This window comes from Adelges cooleyi, unplaced genomic scaffold (assembly GCF_023614345.1).
Source record: "Adelges cooleyi isolate 19-005CV unplaced genomic scaffold, UGA_ACOO_1.1 ACOO_flye_CR_arks_rails_tigmint_CR_PRNA_574, whole genome shotgun sequence".
Taxonomy (NCBI): Eukaryota; Metazoa; Arthropoda; class Insecta; order Hemiptera; family Adelgidae; genus Adelges; species Adelges cooleyi.
This window is the reverse complement of record NW_026096268.1, coordinates 6,274,092-6,290,572: the sequence shown is the minus strand read 5'-3', so window position 1 is coordinate 6,290,572 and position 16,481 is coordinate 6,274,092. Positions and strand designations below refer to the sequence as shown.

The window sequence follows — 16,481 nt, the reverse complement described above, 5'->3', positions numbered from 1 at the left end:
TGTCTGACTAATATTTCTTTATTCGTTTTTGTACTTGACTGTTCACATAACAACGTTCTTTGAAGAAACAGACTACAGGTTTAAATAATACATATATTTGGTATTTAATTTTTTACAGAAAAACAGTTTATAATTTTACGCGAGTAGTAAAACGTATGTAACACACTTTAGTTAAACCATATGCAACTAAAAAGAAAGCTTCTATTGAACAATAATAAATTTATGTGTTATTACTGTATAAGTGCACAAAAGAAATATACATGTTGTGTTTGTTTCTACTGTCTTGAGCTGTTATCAGCTCAACAAATTTTCTGGTCCTAATTTTCCAAAATAATTTTTTTTAGACATTCACTCTCAGTAAATGATTTAAATTTCATTAGATTTGGATTTCGGTCGCGCACTCAACATAAGTTTGTCTAAAACTTTTTCGATGTAATTATTTTTGAAAAAAAAACAATATATATAAATCTAAGAGAGATTAATAAGTTTTGTACAAAAACATTATGAGCGTTATTTAAAAAGAATGTAGGCTATACCTCCGCGTCTCTATTGTGTTGTATTGGCATTGGAAACATTTGCTATTACAAAATAAATATTATTTCAACTTTGTTCCCTCGGAAAATAAATATAAGAATACCTACCGTCTTGTGTTTGACGATTTGTTTTTTCTCTTCAACTTCTGGGTTACAACATGTGACGTTTGATACAAATGCCGTACAAGCTACAAAGATACCCACGTACATTAACTACGTGTTTTGTTATACTTAGGATTTCTCTTGCAATGTTCGGAATTCAGAACAATATCATCATGATATTCTCGAGTTTATTATTGTTGACGGTTTTAACAACACGGGTCAGACCGGAAGATATAAAAACTTGTTATTATTCAAGATACATGTATTATTATTTAATAACGGCCAGAAATATGCTACACAATGATTTCGTCGGTGGTGAACAACGAGCTTTTAAATATGAAGTTTGCGAAGAATTTGGAAACGACTTAAGGACTCGAGGAGATATGGTTTTGGCTATGCTTAACGATTTACAGGCTAACAACCCGACCAGTCGGCCAAACGATTTGATGGCGATCAATTTATATTTGAACAATATTTCGGGGTCGTTAATGGCGAAGCCTTTCGAAAAACTCGCGATGGCACCAGTTAGTTCAGATACGTTACATAATAGAATAATTATGTGTAAACAAATTTTCTTTAACATTATTCAAAAACTAATTAGCTTCATACTTAGTAGCACTATAAAAAATTGTCCTAAAATTATGGCGAAGCGTTGTGTAAACTTTTTTCAACGTGACGAGCAACCTTTGAGTACGGATTACAAATATCTCAACGACTTGTTACCAAAAAGGTGGACTATGAATCATGGGTATAACGATCAGCAGACATTGACAACATCTATGAACGAATTAAAAAGTAGTGCGTTGGCGATGAAATATATTATAGAGGAAAAACAGAAAACCAAAAAGGAACAACAAACCTATTTACATTTTCAGCCTAGAAACGCTTTGTTCTACGACCTCTTGGCCAGTGACCAAAACAAAAGCACTCAATCCGATACACCAACCAGTGGCGTGGATCATTTGGAATTACTTCGAAATGTTGAAATAATCACACCGCTGGTCGACAATGAAAAATCAACCATCAAAATATTATTGGAGAATGCACAATTTGTCTACGACCCGAAATGCTTTGAATCGTTTCAACGACAAGTTTTGGCAGCTACGGCTCATCCCGTGTTGACTATGATCGCTTCGTACGTATCGCTAATCAAATACATATATTACACAGGAGCGAACAAATACGCAGATGTTGATGTTAGAATTACACATTTCGAAAGCAAAATCGGTAGTATAGGCGACAAGGTTCACGAGTTGTTCAAACGTTTTATCGAATTAGATATTTATCCGGAAATAACAAAAGGGCATTTTGAAATCACCTACCAGGAATTGGAAGATTTTATTAATTACCCCGAGAAAAAAAGTTTACAGATTTCCAAACGAAAATGGATCGGTCAGATATTTAGGCGGTGCTCAAAACCTATGATTAAAAATAAACTAGTATTCATCGAATTGGACGAACCTGTAGAACTGACTGAAGGAGATGAGGTTCTTGATAAAATAAATCAACTGGTCAACGATGTATACAGCGTCGAAAAGTACATAAATACATTACATGAAAACAAACATTATTATGATGTAACCAAAAATAACAATGTGGTCTTTTCGTATGATGACACGTTTCAGGAAGAACTCGAGTGCAACATTATACTAAATATCGCAAAAAGTACGTTAATTGAATCTGTACTAAAAATGATTTTGACAATTTTATAAACTTATTTATGTTCTTTACATTTTGTTAACCTTTGGGTAATCTTAGGAAATTTTCCACATTGATATTACAATATTATTTTTTATAAAAATATAAAACTACTTAATTTTATATTAAAACACAATGTTAAAAATCAATCGTTTTTTTAAACATTGACATTAAACATGGGTATCTGTATTTTATCCCGTTGAAAATCATATTTGTTTCACGTCTTTTCAATTTTTTTTTCAGCGAGCAATACTTTGAAAAAGAACGCTTCAGATGACCCACTCAATCTATTGCTTTATGGCGGTAGACCTTATGGACGGAAGATGCATGCAGCTCCAGTTAGACGACGTCTCAACGAGCCTCGCGGCTAGATCTTTTGACGTCACCAGGTGTACTTCTGATGCGCATTTGAGTTCCCAGTTGGGTATTATATTAATTATATGTGTATGTATATAGCCGTGCTCGTACTACCCGCCCGGATCCCCCTAGGATAAGGTCTTTGATTATGACACTTTATCAAAAATTTTTAAAATTGAAGTTTTTATCAGTATTGAGTGTCTGAGTCGTTAAAAATAATCCTTTATAGTTCTACATTATTTATTTTGATAATTATGTGAAACAATTTCATTCTAAAAATGTTATAACCCACCAACAACTGTTGTATTACTATTTTTTTTATACCACAAGGCCGTGGAAAAGCTCGTGGATTTTATAATAGGTACCAATATATTTAAAGCTACATAATAATGTTTAAAAGTCCCTATTTTTATATTTGGAAAAATAAAGTGTGTAAGTTGTATGTCGGAAATTATGTAACACTAGTTCTTTCATTCCAGAAAAAAATATTTAAAATTTATTCTAAACATCTTATAGTGTAAGTCTTTTATCTTTGTTTTCAAAGTTAAATAAAAATGTTATAATATGGGCACTGTTAAATCGAGTTAACTGTAATTTCAAAAATTACACTATTTATAATATACATGTTTATAAGCGTCAGATAGTTTTGATTGGGTTAGGTTAATGGTGACATTTAGAAAAATACACAATTGTTTTGAAATGAAATATGATGCCATTTTTATTTATACTTTATATTTGAAAAAAAAAACATATAATACAAATCTTTATCGCGTACAACTTAAGACAAACACAAAAATGTGTGTAAACCGACAACAACGTTAGAAGAACTTACAGTGTAAAATATGTATTTCTTATTTGATTTTTAGCAACAAAACACCATTCTCTGATATCGTTATTGACAGCCAACAAATATTAGTTATTTTGTTCCTTGAAACATAAGTCTATGTAAATCGACGATGAAAACTAAAATCTATCAAGTATGGTTTTTTTTTAGTAAAACACGTTACATGACTCTATAGAAAAAAAAGAGTTTTTACACCTTAAAAATAAGAATATAACTGTAAGCGCTTAATAAAATTGTGTATAAACATGTGGGTATTTAAAACAACTATTTTATATTAGGATAAAACAAATATATTTTATAAGGAACTGTTAGGTACCCCAGACGTATCCTAATTATTTCAATTTGAACGTTTGATCAACACGATAAACCTAATTTATAGTAATAAAATTGTTTTAGCATCCCCAGACTCAAAATCAGCACCCCTATAAATTCAAACCCTAATCCTCGATTTGTACGCACCAAATTTTAATAATGTACAATACTCTGTTCAATGTTTTTTATTTTAAAATATCTTTGTTTTCAAATATTTGATTTTAATGGTTTAAACATAAGAATTATTTTTAGTTAGATTTACATAATTTTATCACTCCCTGAAATGTAGGTCTAGTTGTGCCTATGCCTCATCAAAGTAAGTTTGACACGTACATATAAGAACATTTCAACAACGTTTTGTCAAACCTAATAATATAAATTTAAAGAAATACTAAGTAGACGGACGTGAGTTATATCTATTCTTATAGCTGATCACGGAAAATATCCTGCTTTGGTAAAAGGCAGGTTCTAGAAAAAACAAATGTTCGGTTTATATCTAACGAAATATAGCGTTTATAAAAATATTTTTGATTTTTGAAGCGTCTGTTTATTTTTCAGCTGCGTTTTAACTCTCTGCTGTACATTGCGGACCAGACTTACCGGTCCAAAAATCGTACAAGTAACAATAGTTTTACACTGGGATTAATATTCTTACACAACATTCGGAGACGTTTCAAAGTTTGTTGTCTTGAGGCACCAGTGCATACTCTTCAGTGGTCGGCTTTCCGATGGCAGGTTTCTTGTCCTGTGCCATGTACTTGGGAAACACGAAATTTCGTATGCAAGGAGTCAATAGTTTAGGGTCGTAGTCTTGCTCAGTCGGGAATATCAGACTGACCGCCAGCCCTACGGCTATGCCGATTAACGTGCCCAAAGTACTGTAATGATTGTAAGAAATGGTAAATATTTTGCGAACGTCCGGACTCACGTACACGTCATCGTTCATACGGTACAACCTTTTGAGAAAAAACATAAACCAATATTAATACACTCGTTCTTTTTCTTCAGATTTAGCTATTGTCACGTTAATTCACGTGAATTGGCCCTATGTTTTAATATATGCAGTAATGAGTTACCCCATATAATCCGTACTGTTGAGAATAGTAATATTGGCGGGACATCCGGCCACTGAAACTTCTTTCTGCACAAACTGAAGTTTTTTGCTCATTATCGCGTCCTGAGCGCCATAAATGATCCAAGACATTACTGCTAAACTAGTTAACATTCCACACATCACTCCCTATACAAAATGATGAGTTTTTAAATAAAGAAACAGTGGTGGAAATTACAACTCATTCGAGAAGAAACGCCATTTTTTATGACACCCACCAACCCAATATCTATCGGTATTTATCCGGGCGACTGTGTACTCACCCTAGAGTTTGCCCAAGGAAAACATAAGCCCAATGTGAATGCCGACAACAGTGCTCCATTTGTGACTCCACTCAAGCTAATCGCCATCTACAACAGAAATGCATAACTGTGAAAGCATCGAGTCCACTATACTTCCATTTCAGCACAACTTACTTGGAGGATTCCACTGAGTTTTTCAACTACTATCACTAGAGCCACGCAAACAACACCGACAATGACCACAGTAGATTTCATGATGACACTAGCCGTCAACTGGGTTACTTTAAAGCCCAATATTTTTACAACAAAGTCTTCGTAAATCGTGCCGGAGACCGTGTTGAGTTGTGCCGACATTGTGCTGTATCGGGAAGAATTAATGTTCAAGAACGTTGGACGCAGAAGCGATTACTCAATATAGAAAGAATTACACAAACCTTAGAGCCGCGCTGACTATTCCAGAGATAAAGAGACCAGTGAGTCCAGGAATTTTGGACGCGACGTCCATCACGAAGTACGGCAACAGATTTCTGTCGTTTTGAATAAACTAAAAAACGAATCAACTCGCTTGATTCAACACATATTATTAAGAGCAGTCAGACCAGCTTCGAAACACTCACCTTGGCCTTTACGGGATCGCAGTCTTTATACTTGGTATACATTTGCATTCCGATTAAGCCAGTGAACATTTTCACTACTCCCATGCCGAAAATGAAGTATATCAACGACTTTCTGGCCTTGCTGTACGACGGCAATGCCACGAACCTCTGCACTGCTCCTGGATGTATTCCTAAGCCGGTCGTCGAGCTGAAAATGGCGCCGACGCTGACAGTCCAAAATGTATTTCTCAAAAACGGGTCCAAGTCCATCCTACAAGTTTTCATTAGGTCTTTTACTTACAATGCAATTAGAGCAACTAGTTATCGTTGCGAGATGAAGCGTTATCTCTGTTAGGCTATCGAGTGTTAGAAAGGTAATTAAATAAATCGAGTTTTGTTATGATTGGAGTGCAAGTACAACATTAAAGTACAACATACTTGAACAGTTCTAATCTATCTCCATCGGCGTTGGCTTTTATCATGTTTCCGAAACCACCGATATTGATGAACCCCAACACAATTACCGCAATCACAGAAACCGTCGTGAAAACACTCTGCAACGCATCTGTCCACACCACAGCTTTTAAGCCTCCCTAGAAATTATATTATACTACTAAAAAAATGTTTCTAAATCTGTATATATGGTTCCGTTTAACACAATACTTACCACTGTTGTATAGAATATACACACAACGCATATGATCGGAGTTATAGCGTGCACGTTTAGACCACTTACTGAAACAAAACAATTAATATTCACATAAGAGAAGAACAGACTCTTCCGTTACCATTTGTTTTTTCTTTCCATAAATCTCCGCATGACGTCCACATTCCTCCTACTTCTTTTCTCCAATCATTATTATCTCTACATTAAACTTTCTTAACAGTTTTATTATTTTTGTAGTTCTCTTCATTTGGAAGTAGTGTTTATGCCAAATATGCTATTTCTATTTTTCATGTTAACTGTCCAACACTTATTTACATAACACTTTGACGGTTTGTTGTTAAACCATCAAATCGTTGTACACAATTTTTAAGTGTTAACATACCTTGATTAAACGCCAGGGCTGGTACATATATTACTACTGGTATGTACAAGATCAACGATATGGCATATATCAGCGAACATATTCCCCGAATGGTGCTGTTGAACCGCAATTCCAAGTACTACGAAATGTACATAAACGTTAGCGTTTGAACGTTACACGAGTACATAGTCAAAAAAAACTTTTTCAGTCTCTTACTTCGTACACGGACGTCAGCTGGAGGTCATAAAATACCGGCAAATATATATAGATCACAATGATGATAATAAAAACGTATATGAAACCTACAATCAGATATTGAGTGCCGTAAACGTAGACTTCAGACGGGATGCCGAGTAATGTAATGCCAGAGATGTGACTGTAACACAGAAAATATTTTGGTTAAAATGGCTGCGAATATAGTTGAGAAGACAAAAAGCCGCATTGAGCTGAAAGCGTACTATTAGTTTGTGTTTTTTTAGTTAAACAAGTTAATAATTTCAACACAACATTTTTCATTAGCTATGTTTTATTTTACTTGTCCACCATCGAAATATGAAAAAAATAACGTGATTTTGAACTATATTTTATATTTTATTATGGTAAAAATTACATTTATGTTCCTATCTAGCTTATTACCCACCTTACCTTTTACCTATTGATTATTCTTAATATTTCGGATTGCACACTTGACGGATACATATATTTTTTGTACAGCGTTACATTTGGGTACTCCAGATATTGAATGAGTATTAGCCACTAACGGCTTATCGATATTGTTTGCACACTGTTAATAATACCACAAGAAATCTACTGATTAAAAATTTATTTTAATGTTGGAAACGTTGCGAAATACATAAATTCGTATTTGTGTGCACGTGACAATGTTCAACCGTACAGCATAAGGAATACAGTTAGATTCCTGAGCTAAATATCTCAACCGATCGTGGTTGATTATTAAACAGGTCATCTTATTGATATAATATAAAAAAGTGTTATTACTTTATCGGCAAGTATACGATGCCTAAAAACGGAAATAAAATATAAGGTATTCGATTTAACATAGTTGCAAGTTTTTAACTGAGCAAACTGATAATTTTCAAACAGTCTATGTGGGTACCTTCTGTAATTTTAATTTGAGAAACTAAGATGAACTTAAGAGCGTCAAAATAAGTACAATTTATAATGACTCAAATAATAACTTTGAATTAGCACCAATATTAATTACTTATCATCCAGTCGTCACTCAACTTACTAGAAAAAGACTTAACTTCATTCTAATATATGTATATTTTATAGTTTATTGCTTGAAGAGTAGTTGATAAAAATTGAGAAGACCTCTGCTAACAATTGACAAGTTTAACAAAATTCAACTATGCGCCTCAGTCTCAGCGGCGAAACAATCTCTCAATGAAACCACTGGCCGTTAACTACAATATTATGTTAATTTCGAGACTATGACAGCATCAATGGGGATTGTAGCTAATAAATAGATTCAAGTGATGTTATTCCGTTCAAAATTGAATTAGAAAATTCTTTCGTCGTCGTACCCGGTATACTTTAAATGACGGGTACTGGGAAAAAACCAACAAAGTCACTTTTTTTAATCTAAGAAAAACATGTTTAAGTAATGCTAAAATATGTTATAAAATGTTAAAGAAATACTTAAAACATTTAAAAATATTGTATATTTTTGTTTATGATCGTGCTTAAAAGTAAAGAACAGATTCGTTTTGTATCAAAACGAATTTTAAAACAAAAAATTGCCATTTTTAAAAAGTGACTTTGCTGGTTTTTTCACTCTACACTTCAAATTCAACAATAGGAGTTGGAATACCAGACCGGAGAATTTAAAATTCTCAACCGTTTCTACGTATACACACACCAAATTCAACTGCAGGGTTTCGATACCACAGGAGATAGTTACCTTGCGATCAGAGACATTGTGATTGGAAAGACTGACATGTGCTTGCCACCCAACAGGTAATCGTTGACCGTGTTCTGTTTGCGTTCAACAAACCCGTAATACAGACCGATGAGCACAGACAGGATCATCATGCACGCGAAAGCCGAAAATTCGGCCACTAAACTCAACTCCATCGCCGGTAGTCGTCAAGCAGCTTTGTAGCAGAATTTAACAGCAGCTATACCGTCGTCTAATATAATATTACGCAGGTCAAATACCGAATAGCTAATGACGATAAAACTTTGCTTGCGCAGCCAAATCTCGACGGTTTTCAAGTGCTTATAACATAATATAAATCGTATGGTACTGAGCCTACTCATCAACACACTCAAAAATGTGCACGCTGAAAAGCTATGACGATATTATGTAAAACGCTCGACCGTTTTGGTTTCGACTGTGAGCGAAACTAATACAAAAACACCGTTATGCTCGGCCGTTATCTGAAAAAGAAGCACCGTATCTGTCTCCATTATTGTACATTGGTCTATTGTAGGCACCTCCCATCTAAATGTTGTACACAGCGGTTGTGTATGTGTATATTTATTACGATTAAACGCCAACGCAAAGGTCGCAAATCGGATCCACGTCCTAAAAAACGTGAAAAATACTTTACCCAATTTTTTTATGTTTTTGTTTTCAGATAAACTATACATAAATAAAGGTAACGATCAAATAAACAATAATTGGAAAAATATATAGTTAACTACTTATTGCTAGTTCAACATTATTAATAATAAGCCCAAGAAGAAGAAATTTGTTATCTACCTAACCAAGATGACGCTTGATTTGACCGCTTACGAATTGCCTCTCTTTCTTGTCGTATCTCCTAGGGTCAAAAACTACTAGTTGCTACTCGAAAATATCTGATTTCAAAAAAATAGTAATAAATAATATTGTCTGTCGGCATAGTTGTTATCTGTGGGTACTTCAATATTTATTTATTATATATTAAAAATTTAAGTCTTTAGTGTCAAAACCTGATGATTGTATGGTATTTTATTTTAATGTTTATTTAATTTTTTCAATTTTGTGCAAAATACACACTATGATTAATTATACTAAAATAATGGACAATTTGGCCATCTTCTGTTCGGCGAATAAATTGCATGACGTATGCACTTTTCCTTTCTTCTACTCCACATCAAAGGCACAGAAATTATTTGAAATAAACAAATATTGCCTATGATTAAAACGAAAATAAGTAACAAAATTTTTTTTTTTTTTTTATATTAAAAAAATATATAATAATTCTAAACAATAACAACGACTTAATATATATACATGTTTTTACATTAAAAATCACCATTTGTTATAGTATATTAAAATTGTTCACATACTTCCTTTAACTTAAGCCTAACCTAACGCGCCTATTTGTAATGATAACATAATTTACAAAAAAACATAATAATATAACTTTACAGAAATACTAAGTAGTCGGGTGTGAGTTTTATCTATTCTTAGAGCTAATCGCGGAAAGCATCCTGTTATGGTAAAAAGACGATTGAAAAAAAAAGTATTCTCTTTATACCTAACGAAATCTAACGTTTGTAATTATATTTATGATTGCTGAAGCATCTGTTTATATTTCAGCTGCGTTAAACTCTCTGCTGTACGGTGCGGACCAGACTTACCGGTCCAAAAGTCGTACAAGTGACAATAGTTATACACTGCGATTAATATTCTTACACAACATTCGCAGACGTTTCAAAGTTTGGTGTCTTGAGGCACCAGTGCATACTCTTCAGGGGCCGGCTTTCCGTTGGCAGGTTTCTTGTCCTGTGCCATGTACTTGGGAAACACGAAATTCCGTATGCAAGGAGTCAATAGTTTAGGGTCGTAGTCTTGCTCTGTCGGGAATATCAGACTGACCGCCAGCCCTACGGCTACGCCGATTAACGTGCCCAAAGTACTGTAGTGATTGTAAGAAAGGGTAAATATCTTGCGAACGTCCGGACTCACGTACACGTCATCGTTCATACGGTACAACCTTTTGAGAAAAAACATAAACCACTATTGATAAACTCGTCCTTTTTCTTCAGGTTTAGCTATGGTTACGTTAATTCACGTGAATTGACTCTATATTTTAATATATGCAGTAATGAGTTACCCTGTATAATCCGTACTATTGAGAATAGTAATATTGGCGGGACATCCGGCCACTGAAACTTCTCTCTGCACAAACTGAAGTTTTTTGCTCATTATCGCTTCCTGAGCGCCAAAAATTATCCAAGACATTACTGCCAAACTTGTTAACATTCCACACAACGCTCCCTATACAAAATGGTGAGTTTTCAAATAAAGAAACAGTGGAAAAAATTACCACTTATTCGAGAAGAAACGCATGAATATTTTTTATGGCATCCACCAACCCCTTATCTAAAATGAACATATCACATGATTTACATGATGTTTAATTAGATTACATTTTTACAATATTAACATATTCGTGTTAATATTGTGGTAAATCCAACACAATAGTATTGGATCACAACTTAAGCCTTCACAGAGAGTTTGACTCGTCGATTACGTTTTCAAACATACGCATTATGTATGAAGACTGAAGAGTAATGAAAAAACCAATAGTATTTAACGACAGTACGGTATTTGTCCGAGCGACTGTGTACTCACCCTAGAGTTTGCCCAAGGAAAGCATAAGCCCAGCGTAAACACCGACAACAATGGTCCGTTTGTGACTCCGCTCAAGCTAATCGCCATCTACAACAGAAGTGCATAGCCGTGAAAGCATCGAGTCCACTAATTTTTCATGTGTGCACAACTTACTTGGAGGATTCCGCTGAGTTTTTCAACTACTATCACTAGAGCCACGCAAACGACACCCACAATTACTACAGTGGATTTCATGATGACACTGGCCGTCAACTGAGTTACTTTAAAACCCAACATTTTTACAACAAAGTCTTCGTAAATCGTGCCGGAGACCGTGTTGAGTTGTGCCGACATTGTGCTGTATCGGAAAGGAGTGTTTAAGGACGTTAGATGCGGGGAAGCGGTTATTTCGATTTAGAAAGAATTAGACAAACCTTAGAGCCGCGCTAACTATTCCAGAGATGAAAAGACCAGTGAGTCCAGGAATTTTAGACGCGACGTCCATCACGAAGTACGGCAACAGATTTCTGTCGTTTTGAATAAACTAAAAAACGAATCAACTCGCTTGATTCAACGCAAATTACTAAGAGCAGTCAGACCAGCTCTGAATCACTCACTTTGGCCCTTACGGGATCGCAGTCTTTATACTTGGCATATATTTGCATTCCGATTAAGCCAGTGAAAATTTTCACCACTCCCATGCCGAAAATGAAGTATATCAACGACTTTCTGGCCTTGTTGTACGATGGCAATGCCACGAACCTCTGCACTGCTCCTGGATGTATTCCTAAGCCGGTGATCCAGCTAAAAGTGGTGCCGACGCTGACGGTCCAAAATGTATTTCTCAAAAACGGGTCCACGTCCATCCTACAAGTTTCCATTAGGTCTTTTACTTACAATGCAATTAGAGCAACTAGTTATTGCTACGAGATGAAGCATTGTCTCTGTTCGGCTATCGAGTGGTTGAAAGGTAATTAAATTTAAAACAGAAGAGTTTATTTTTTAAAGATTTCGATGTTTTGTATAAAATGGTTCTGTACTCAAATGACAGTTTATGTCAGATAAAATTAATGGCTGTGAATCGTTAATAAATAATTAAATAAATAAATGAGTATTATTACGAAGAATTTTCAAACATTTTCCATAATAAGTATTTGCCATTTATATGTAATTGGAGAAGAGTCATGTTTCCTAAGAAAATGTTGAATAATAAAAAAGGAAATGGAGTTTGGGATAACAGCTTGCGTCCGTCGACATAAGTACAACATACTTGAACAGTTCTAATCTATCTCCATCGGCGTTGGCTTTTATCATGTTTCCGAAACCACCGATATTGATGAACCCCAACACAATTACCGCAATCACAGAAACCGTCGTGAAAACACTCTGCAACGCATCTGTCCACACCACAGCTTTTAAGCCTCCCTAGAAATTATATTATACTACTGAAAAATTGTTTCTAAATCTGTATATATGGTTCCGTTTAACACAATACTTACCACTGTTGTATAGAATATACACACAACGCATATGATCGGAGTTATAGCGTGCACGTTTAGACCACTTACTGAAACAAAACAATTAATATTCACATAAGAGAAGAACAGACTCTTCCGTTACCATTTGTTTTTTCTTTCCATAAATCTCCGCATGACGTCCACATTCCTCCTACTTCTTTTCTCCAATCATTATTATCTCTACATTAAACTTTCTTAACAGTTGTATTATTTTTGTAGGTGTTCTCTTCTTTCGACGTGCCAATACTATCTTAACCGCATTACAAAAATACAATTATTGTTCCTGCTTTTGTCACGCATCCCTAAATGCCCTATTCGTGTCTAGTTTTATCTAACTTACTCCACACGTCCATCTCGACATTTTCATATAAACCATTTCTATTTTTCATGTTAACTGTCCAACACTTATTTACATAACTCTTTGCCAGTTTGTTGTAAAGCCATCAAATCGTTGTACACAATTTTTCAATGTTAACATACCTTGATTGAACGCCAGGGCTGGTATATATATTACTACTGGTATGTACAAGATCAACGATATGGCATATATCAGCGAACATATTCCCCGAATGGTGCTGTTGAACCGCAATTCCAAGTACTACGAAATGTACATAAACGTTAGCGTTTGAACGTTACACGAGTACATTGTCAAAAAAAACTTTTTCATTCTCTTACTTCGTACACGGACGTCAGCTGGAGGTCATAAAATACCGGCAAATATATATAGATCACAATGATGATGATGAAAACGTTTATGAAACCTATAACCAGGTATTGAGTGCCGTAAACGTATACTTCAGACGGGACGCCGAGTAATGTAATGCCAGAGATATGACTGTGACACACAAAATAGTTTGGTTAAAATGGCTGCGACTATAGTCAAGAAGAACAAAAAGCAGCATTGGGCAGATAGCGTACTATTAGTTTATGGTTTTGTAGTTTAACAAGTATATAATTCAACACAACATTTTTCATTAGCTATGTTTTATTTTACTTGTCCACCATCGAAATATGAAAAAAATAACGTGATTTTAAAGCATATTTTATAATTGTAAATATAACACTTATGTTTCTATGATGCCTAAAACCGGAAAAAAACTAGGTATACAATTTAACTGAGCAAACTGATAATTTTCAAACATTCAATGTGGGTACCTACTGTAATTTTAATTTGAGAAACTAAGATGAACTTAAGACGTGTGCAAGTCCATTTTGATTAAAATAATTAAATGTCAAAACTATTACTAAACTTATTTTACATTTATATTTAACACTTTTTCATTATATAAAATGAAAATAATTATTTAATAAGATATTGGCCATTTAAGACCTTAAAAAGTGTACGTGGTCATTTTACTTATCAACGCATAATATTAATTTATAAAAAAACTATAATTTTGGAAGTATTGAGAAATGATTAGTTCATAAAAACACAAAATTAGTCCAAATAGGATTTGTAGCTAATAAATAGATTCAAATGCAGTTCTTCCGTTCTAAATTGAAAACAATTTCTTTCGTCGTCGTACTCGGTATACTTTAAATTCAACAATAGGAGTTGGAATGCCAGACCGGAGAATTTAAAATTCTCAACCGTTTCTACGTATACACACACCAAATTCAACTACAGGGTTTCGATACCACAGGAGATATCACGGTAGATAGTTACCTGGCGATCAGCGACATTGTGATTGGAAAGACTGACATGTGCTTGCCACCCAACAGGTAATCGTTGACCGTGTTCTGTTTGCGTTCAACAAACCCGTAGTACAGACCGATGAGCACAGACAGGATCATCATGCACGCGAAAGCCGAAAATTCGGCCACTAAACTCAACTCCATCGCCGGTAGTCGTCAAGCAGCTTTGTAGCAGAATTTAACAGCAGCTATACCGTCGTCTAATATAATATTACGCAGGTCAAATACCGAATAGCTAATGACGATAAAACTTTGCTTGCGCAGCCAAATCTCGACGGTTTTCAAGTGCTTATAACATAATATAAATCGTATGGTACTGAGCCCACTCATCAACACACTCAAAAATGTGCACGCTGAAAAGCTATGACGATATTATGTAAAACGCTCGACCGTTTTGGTTTTGATGATGAGCGAAACTGACACAAAAACACCGTTGTACTCGGCCGTTATCTGAAAAAGAAGTACCGTATCTGTCTCCATTGTTATACATTAGCCTATTGTAGGCACCTCCCATCTAAATGTTGTACACAGCGGTTGTGTATGTGTATATTTATTACGATTAAACGCCAACGCAAAGGTCGCAAATCGGATCCACGTCCTAAAAAACGTGAAAAATACTTTACCCAATTTTTTTATATTTTTGTTTTCAGATAAGTTATTCATAAATAATAGTAACGATCAAATAAACAATAATGGAAGAAATAAATAGTTAACTACTTATTGCTAGTTCAACATTATTAATAATAAGCCCAAGAAGAAGAAATTTGTTATCTACCTAACCAAGATGACGCTTGATTTGACCGCTTACGAATTGTCTCTCTTTCTTATCGTAGCTCTTAGTGTCAAAAACTACTAGTTGCATCCCGAAAATATCTGATTTCAAAAAAATTGTAATAAATAATATTGTCTGTCGGCATAGTCGTTATCTGTAGGTACTTCAATATTTATTTATTATAAATTAAAAATTTAAGTCTTTAGTGTCAAAACCTGGTGATTGTATGGTATTTTATTTTAATGTTTATTAAATTTGCAATTTTGTGCGAAATACACATTATGATTAATTATACTAAAATAATGGACAATTTGGTAGTATGCAGATTACAAGTATGAATATAAAACTATAAAAAAATATGAACAACTTTGCGGTATAATGTTTAACCAGCTTGAAAGGGATCGTAAGGAAGGTATTCGGACAGCCTTTGGAGGCAACTCGGATGAAGAATATTGACTACTTGTCACGAGAGGCAACTAGTACTTTTTTACCCGATTTTAATTTTTCTCGAGCAACGCTTCAATGGTTTGATGAACTCAAAATTGTTGAAATTTTTATTTTGTTAAAAAATATCTTTATACAAAAATAAATGTATTAGGCTTATATATTAGGGTTATATTTAATTAAGCTAAGTTTAAAAATATCAAATGATTTCTCTAATCATTTTTTTATAACTTAATGTAAATTACAAAAAACTTTATTTCCTCAATGATTTACATAAACGACCTGTACGATTTGATAAAAATATATGGTATATTATTGTCTATTGTGTTGATAAATGATTGTAACTATAGCTGTATTCGACTAAAGTTTTGTTAGATAAAACTTGCTACATCATTGTATGGTAGTATAGAATGTTTAGATACTAAACAACAAGTAGCTGGTATAGATAATTTTGGAAAAAACATATTAAAGATAATTGTTGAGTGGGAGCTTCGGAGTTTAAGTGGAAAAAGTAAGACAAATCGATCAGTGCCTATAAATTATTTGAACATAACTATAATTATTGATATTATTTTCATTATATTCTACATAGGTATAATTGCGCAATTTTATTTCCGTGGTGTTTTTATTTGTAAAATAATCAAGTATTATCAAGTCGTT

At 34.1% G+C, this 16,481-nt stretch overlaps 1 protein-coding gene across 3 annotated transcripts; it reads right to left on the bottom strand.

Annotated features, from left to right (window-relative positions):
• Window positions 1-3,437: 3,437 nt before the first annotated feature.
• On the bottom strand, window positions 3,438-15,056 carry LOC126842961 (sodium-coupled monocarboxylate transporter 1-like). 3 transcript variants are annotated; one of them, XM_050580215.1, is made up of 11 exons: window positions 8,748-9,417; window positions 7,040-7,199; window positions 6,845-6,962; window positions 6,463-6,530; window positions 6,234-6,388; window positions 5,817-6,066; window positions 5,634-5,743; window positions 5,374-5,557; window positions 5,221-5,307; window positions 4,923-5,086; window positions 3,438-4,802 (listed from the first exon to the last, which is right to left on the bottom strand). In XM_050580215.1, exons 1-11 carry the CDS (start codon window positions 8,918-8,920, stop codon window positions 4,520-4,522), a joined length of 1,752 nt encoding a protein of 583 aa, XP_050436172.1. In that variant the 5' UTR covers window positions 8,921-9,417; the 3' UTR covers window positions 3,438-4,519. The 3 variants fall into 3 exon arrangements, with proteins under 3 accessions (XP_050436172.1, XP_050436171.1, XP_050436170.1); XM_050580214.1 differs by lacking the exons at window positions 4,923-5,086; window positions 5,221-5,307; window positions 5,374-5,557; ... (5 more) ...; window positions 7,040-7,199; window positions 8,748-9,417 and adding exons at window positions 10,894-11,057; window positions 11,415-11,501; window positions 11,568-11,751; ... (5 more) ...; window positions 13,586-13,745; window positions 14,577-15,056 and having other exon boundaries at window positions 3,455-4,802; XM_050580213.1 differs by lacking the exons at window positions 3,438-4,802; window positions 4,923-5,086; window positions 5,221-5,307; ... (6 more) ...; window positions 7,040-7,199; window positions 8,748-9,417 and adding exons at window positions 10,042-10,773; window positions 10,894-11,057; window positions 11,415-11,501; ... (6 more) ...; window positions 13,586-13,745; window positions 14,577-15,046.
• Between the last annotated feature and the right edge of the window lie 1,425 nt (window positions 15,057-16,481).

Coding starts and splice junctions, on each gene's coding strand:
- LOC126842961 (XM_050580214.1), bottom strand. CDS start 14,749: ATGGAGTTGAGTTTAGTGGCCGAATTTTCGGCTTTCGCGTGCATGATG. Junction 13,746..14,576: donor ACAATGTCGCTGATCGCCAG/GTAACTATCTAC, acceptor TGTGTGTCACAG/TCATATCTCTGGCATTACAT. Junction 11,752..11,827: donor ATAGTTAGCGCGGCTCTAAG/GTTTGTCTAATT, acceptor TTTCCGATACAG/CACAATGTCGGCACAACTCA.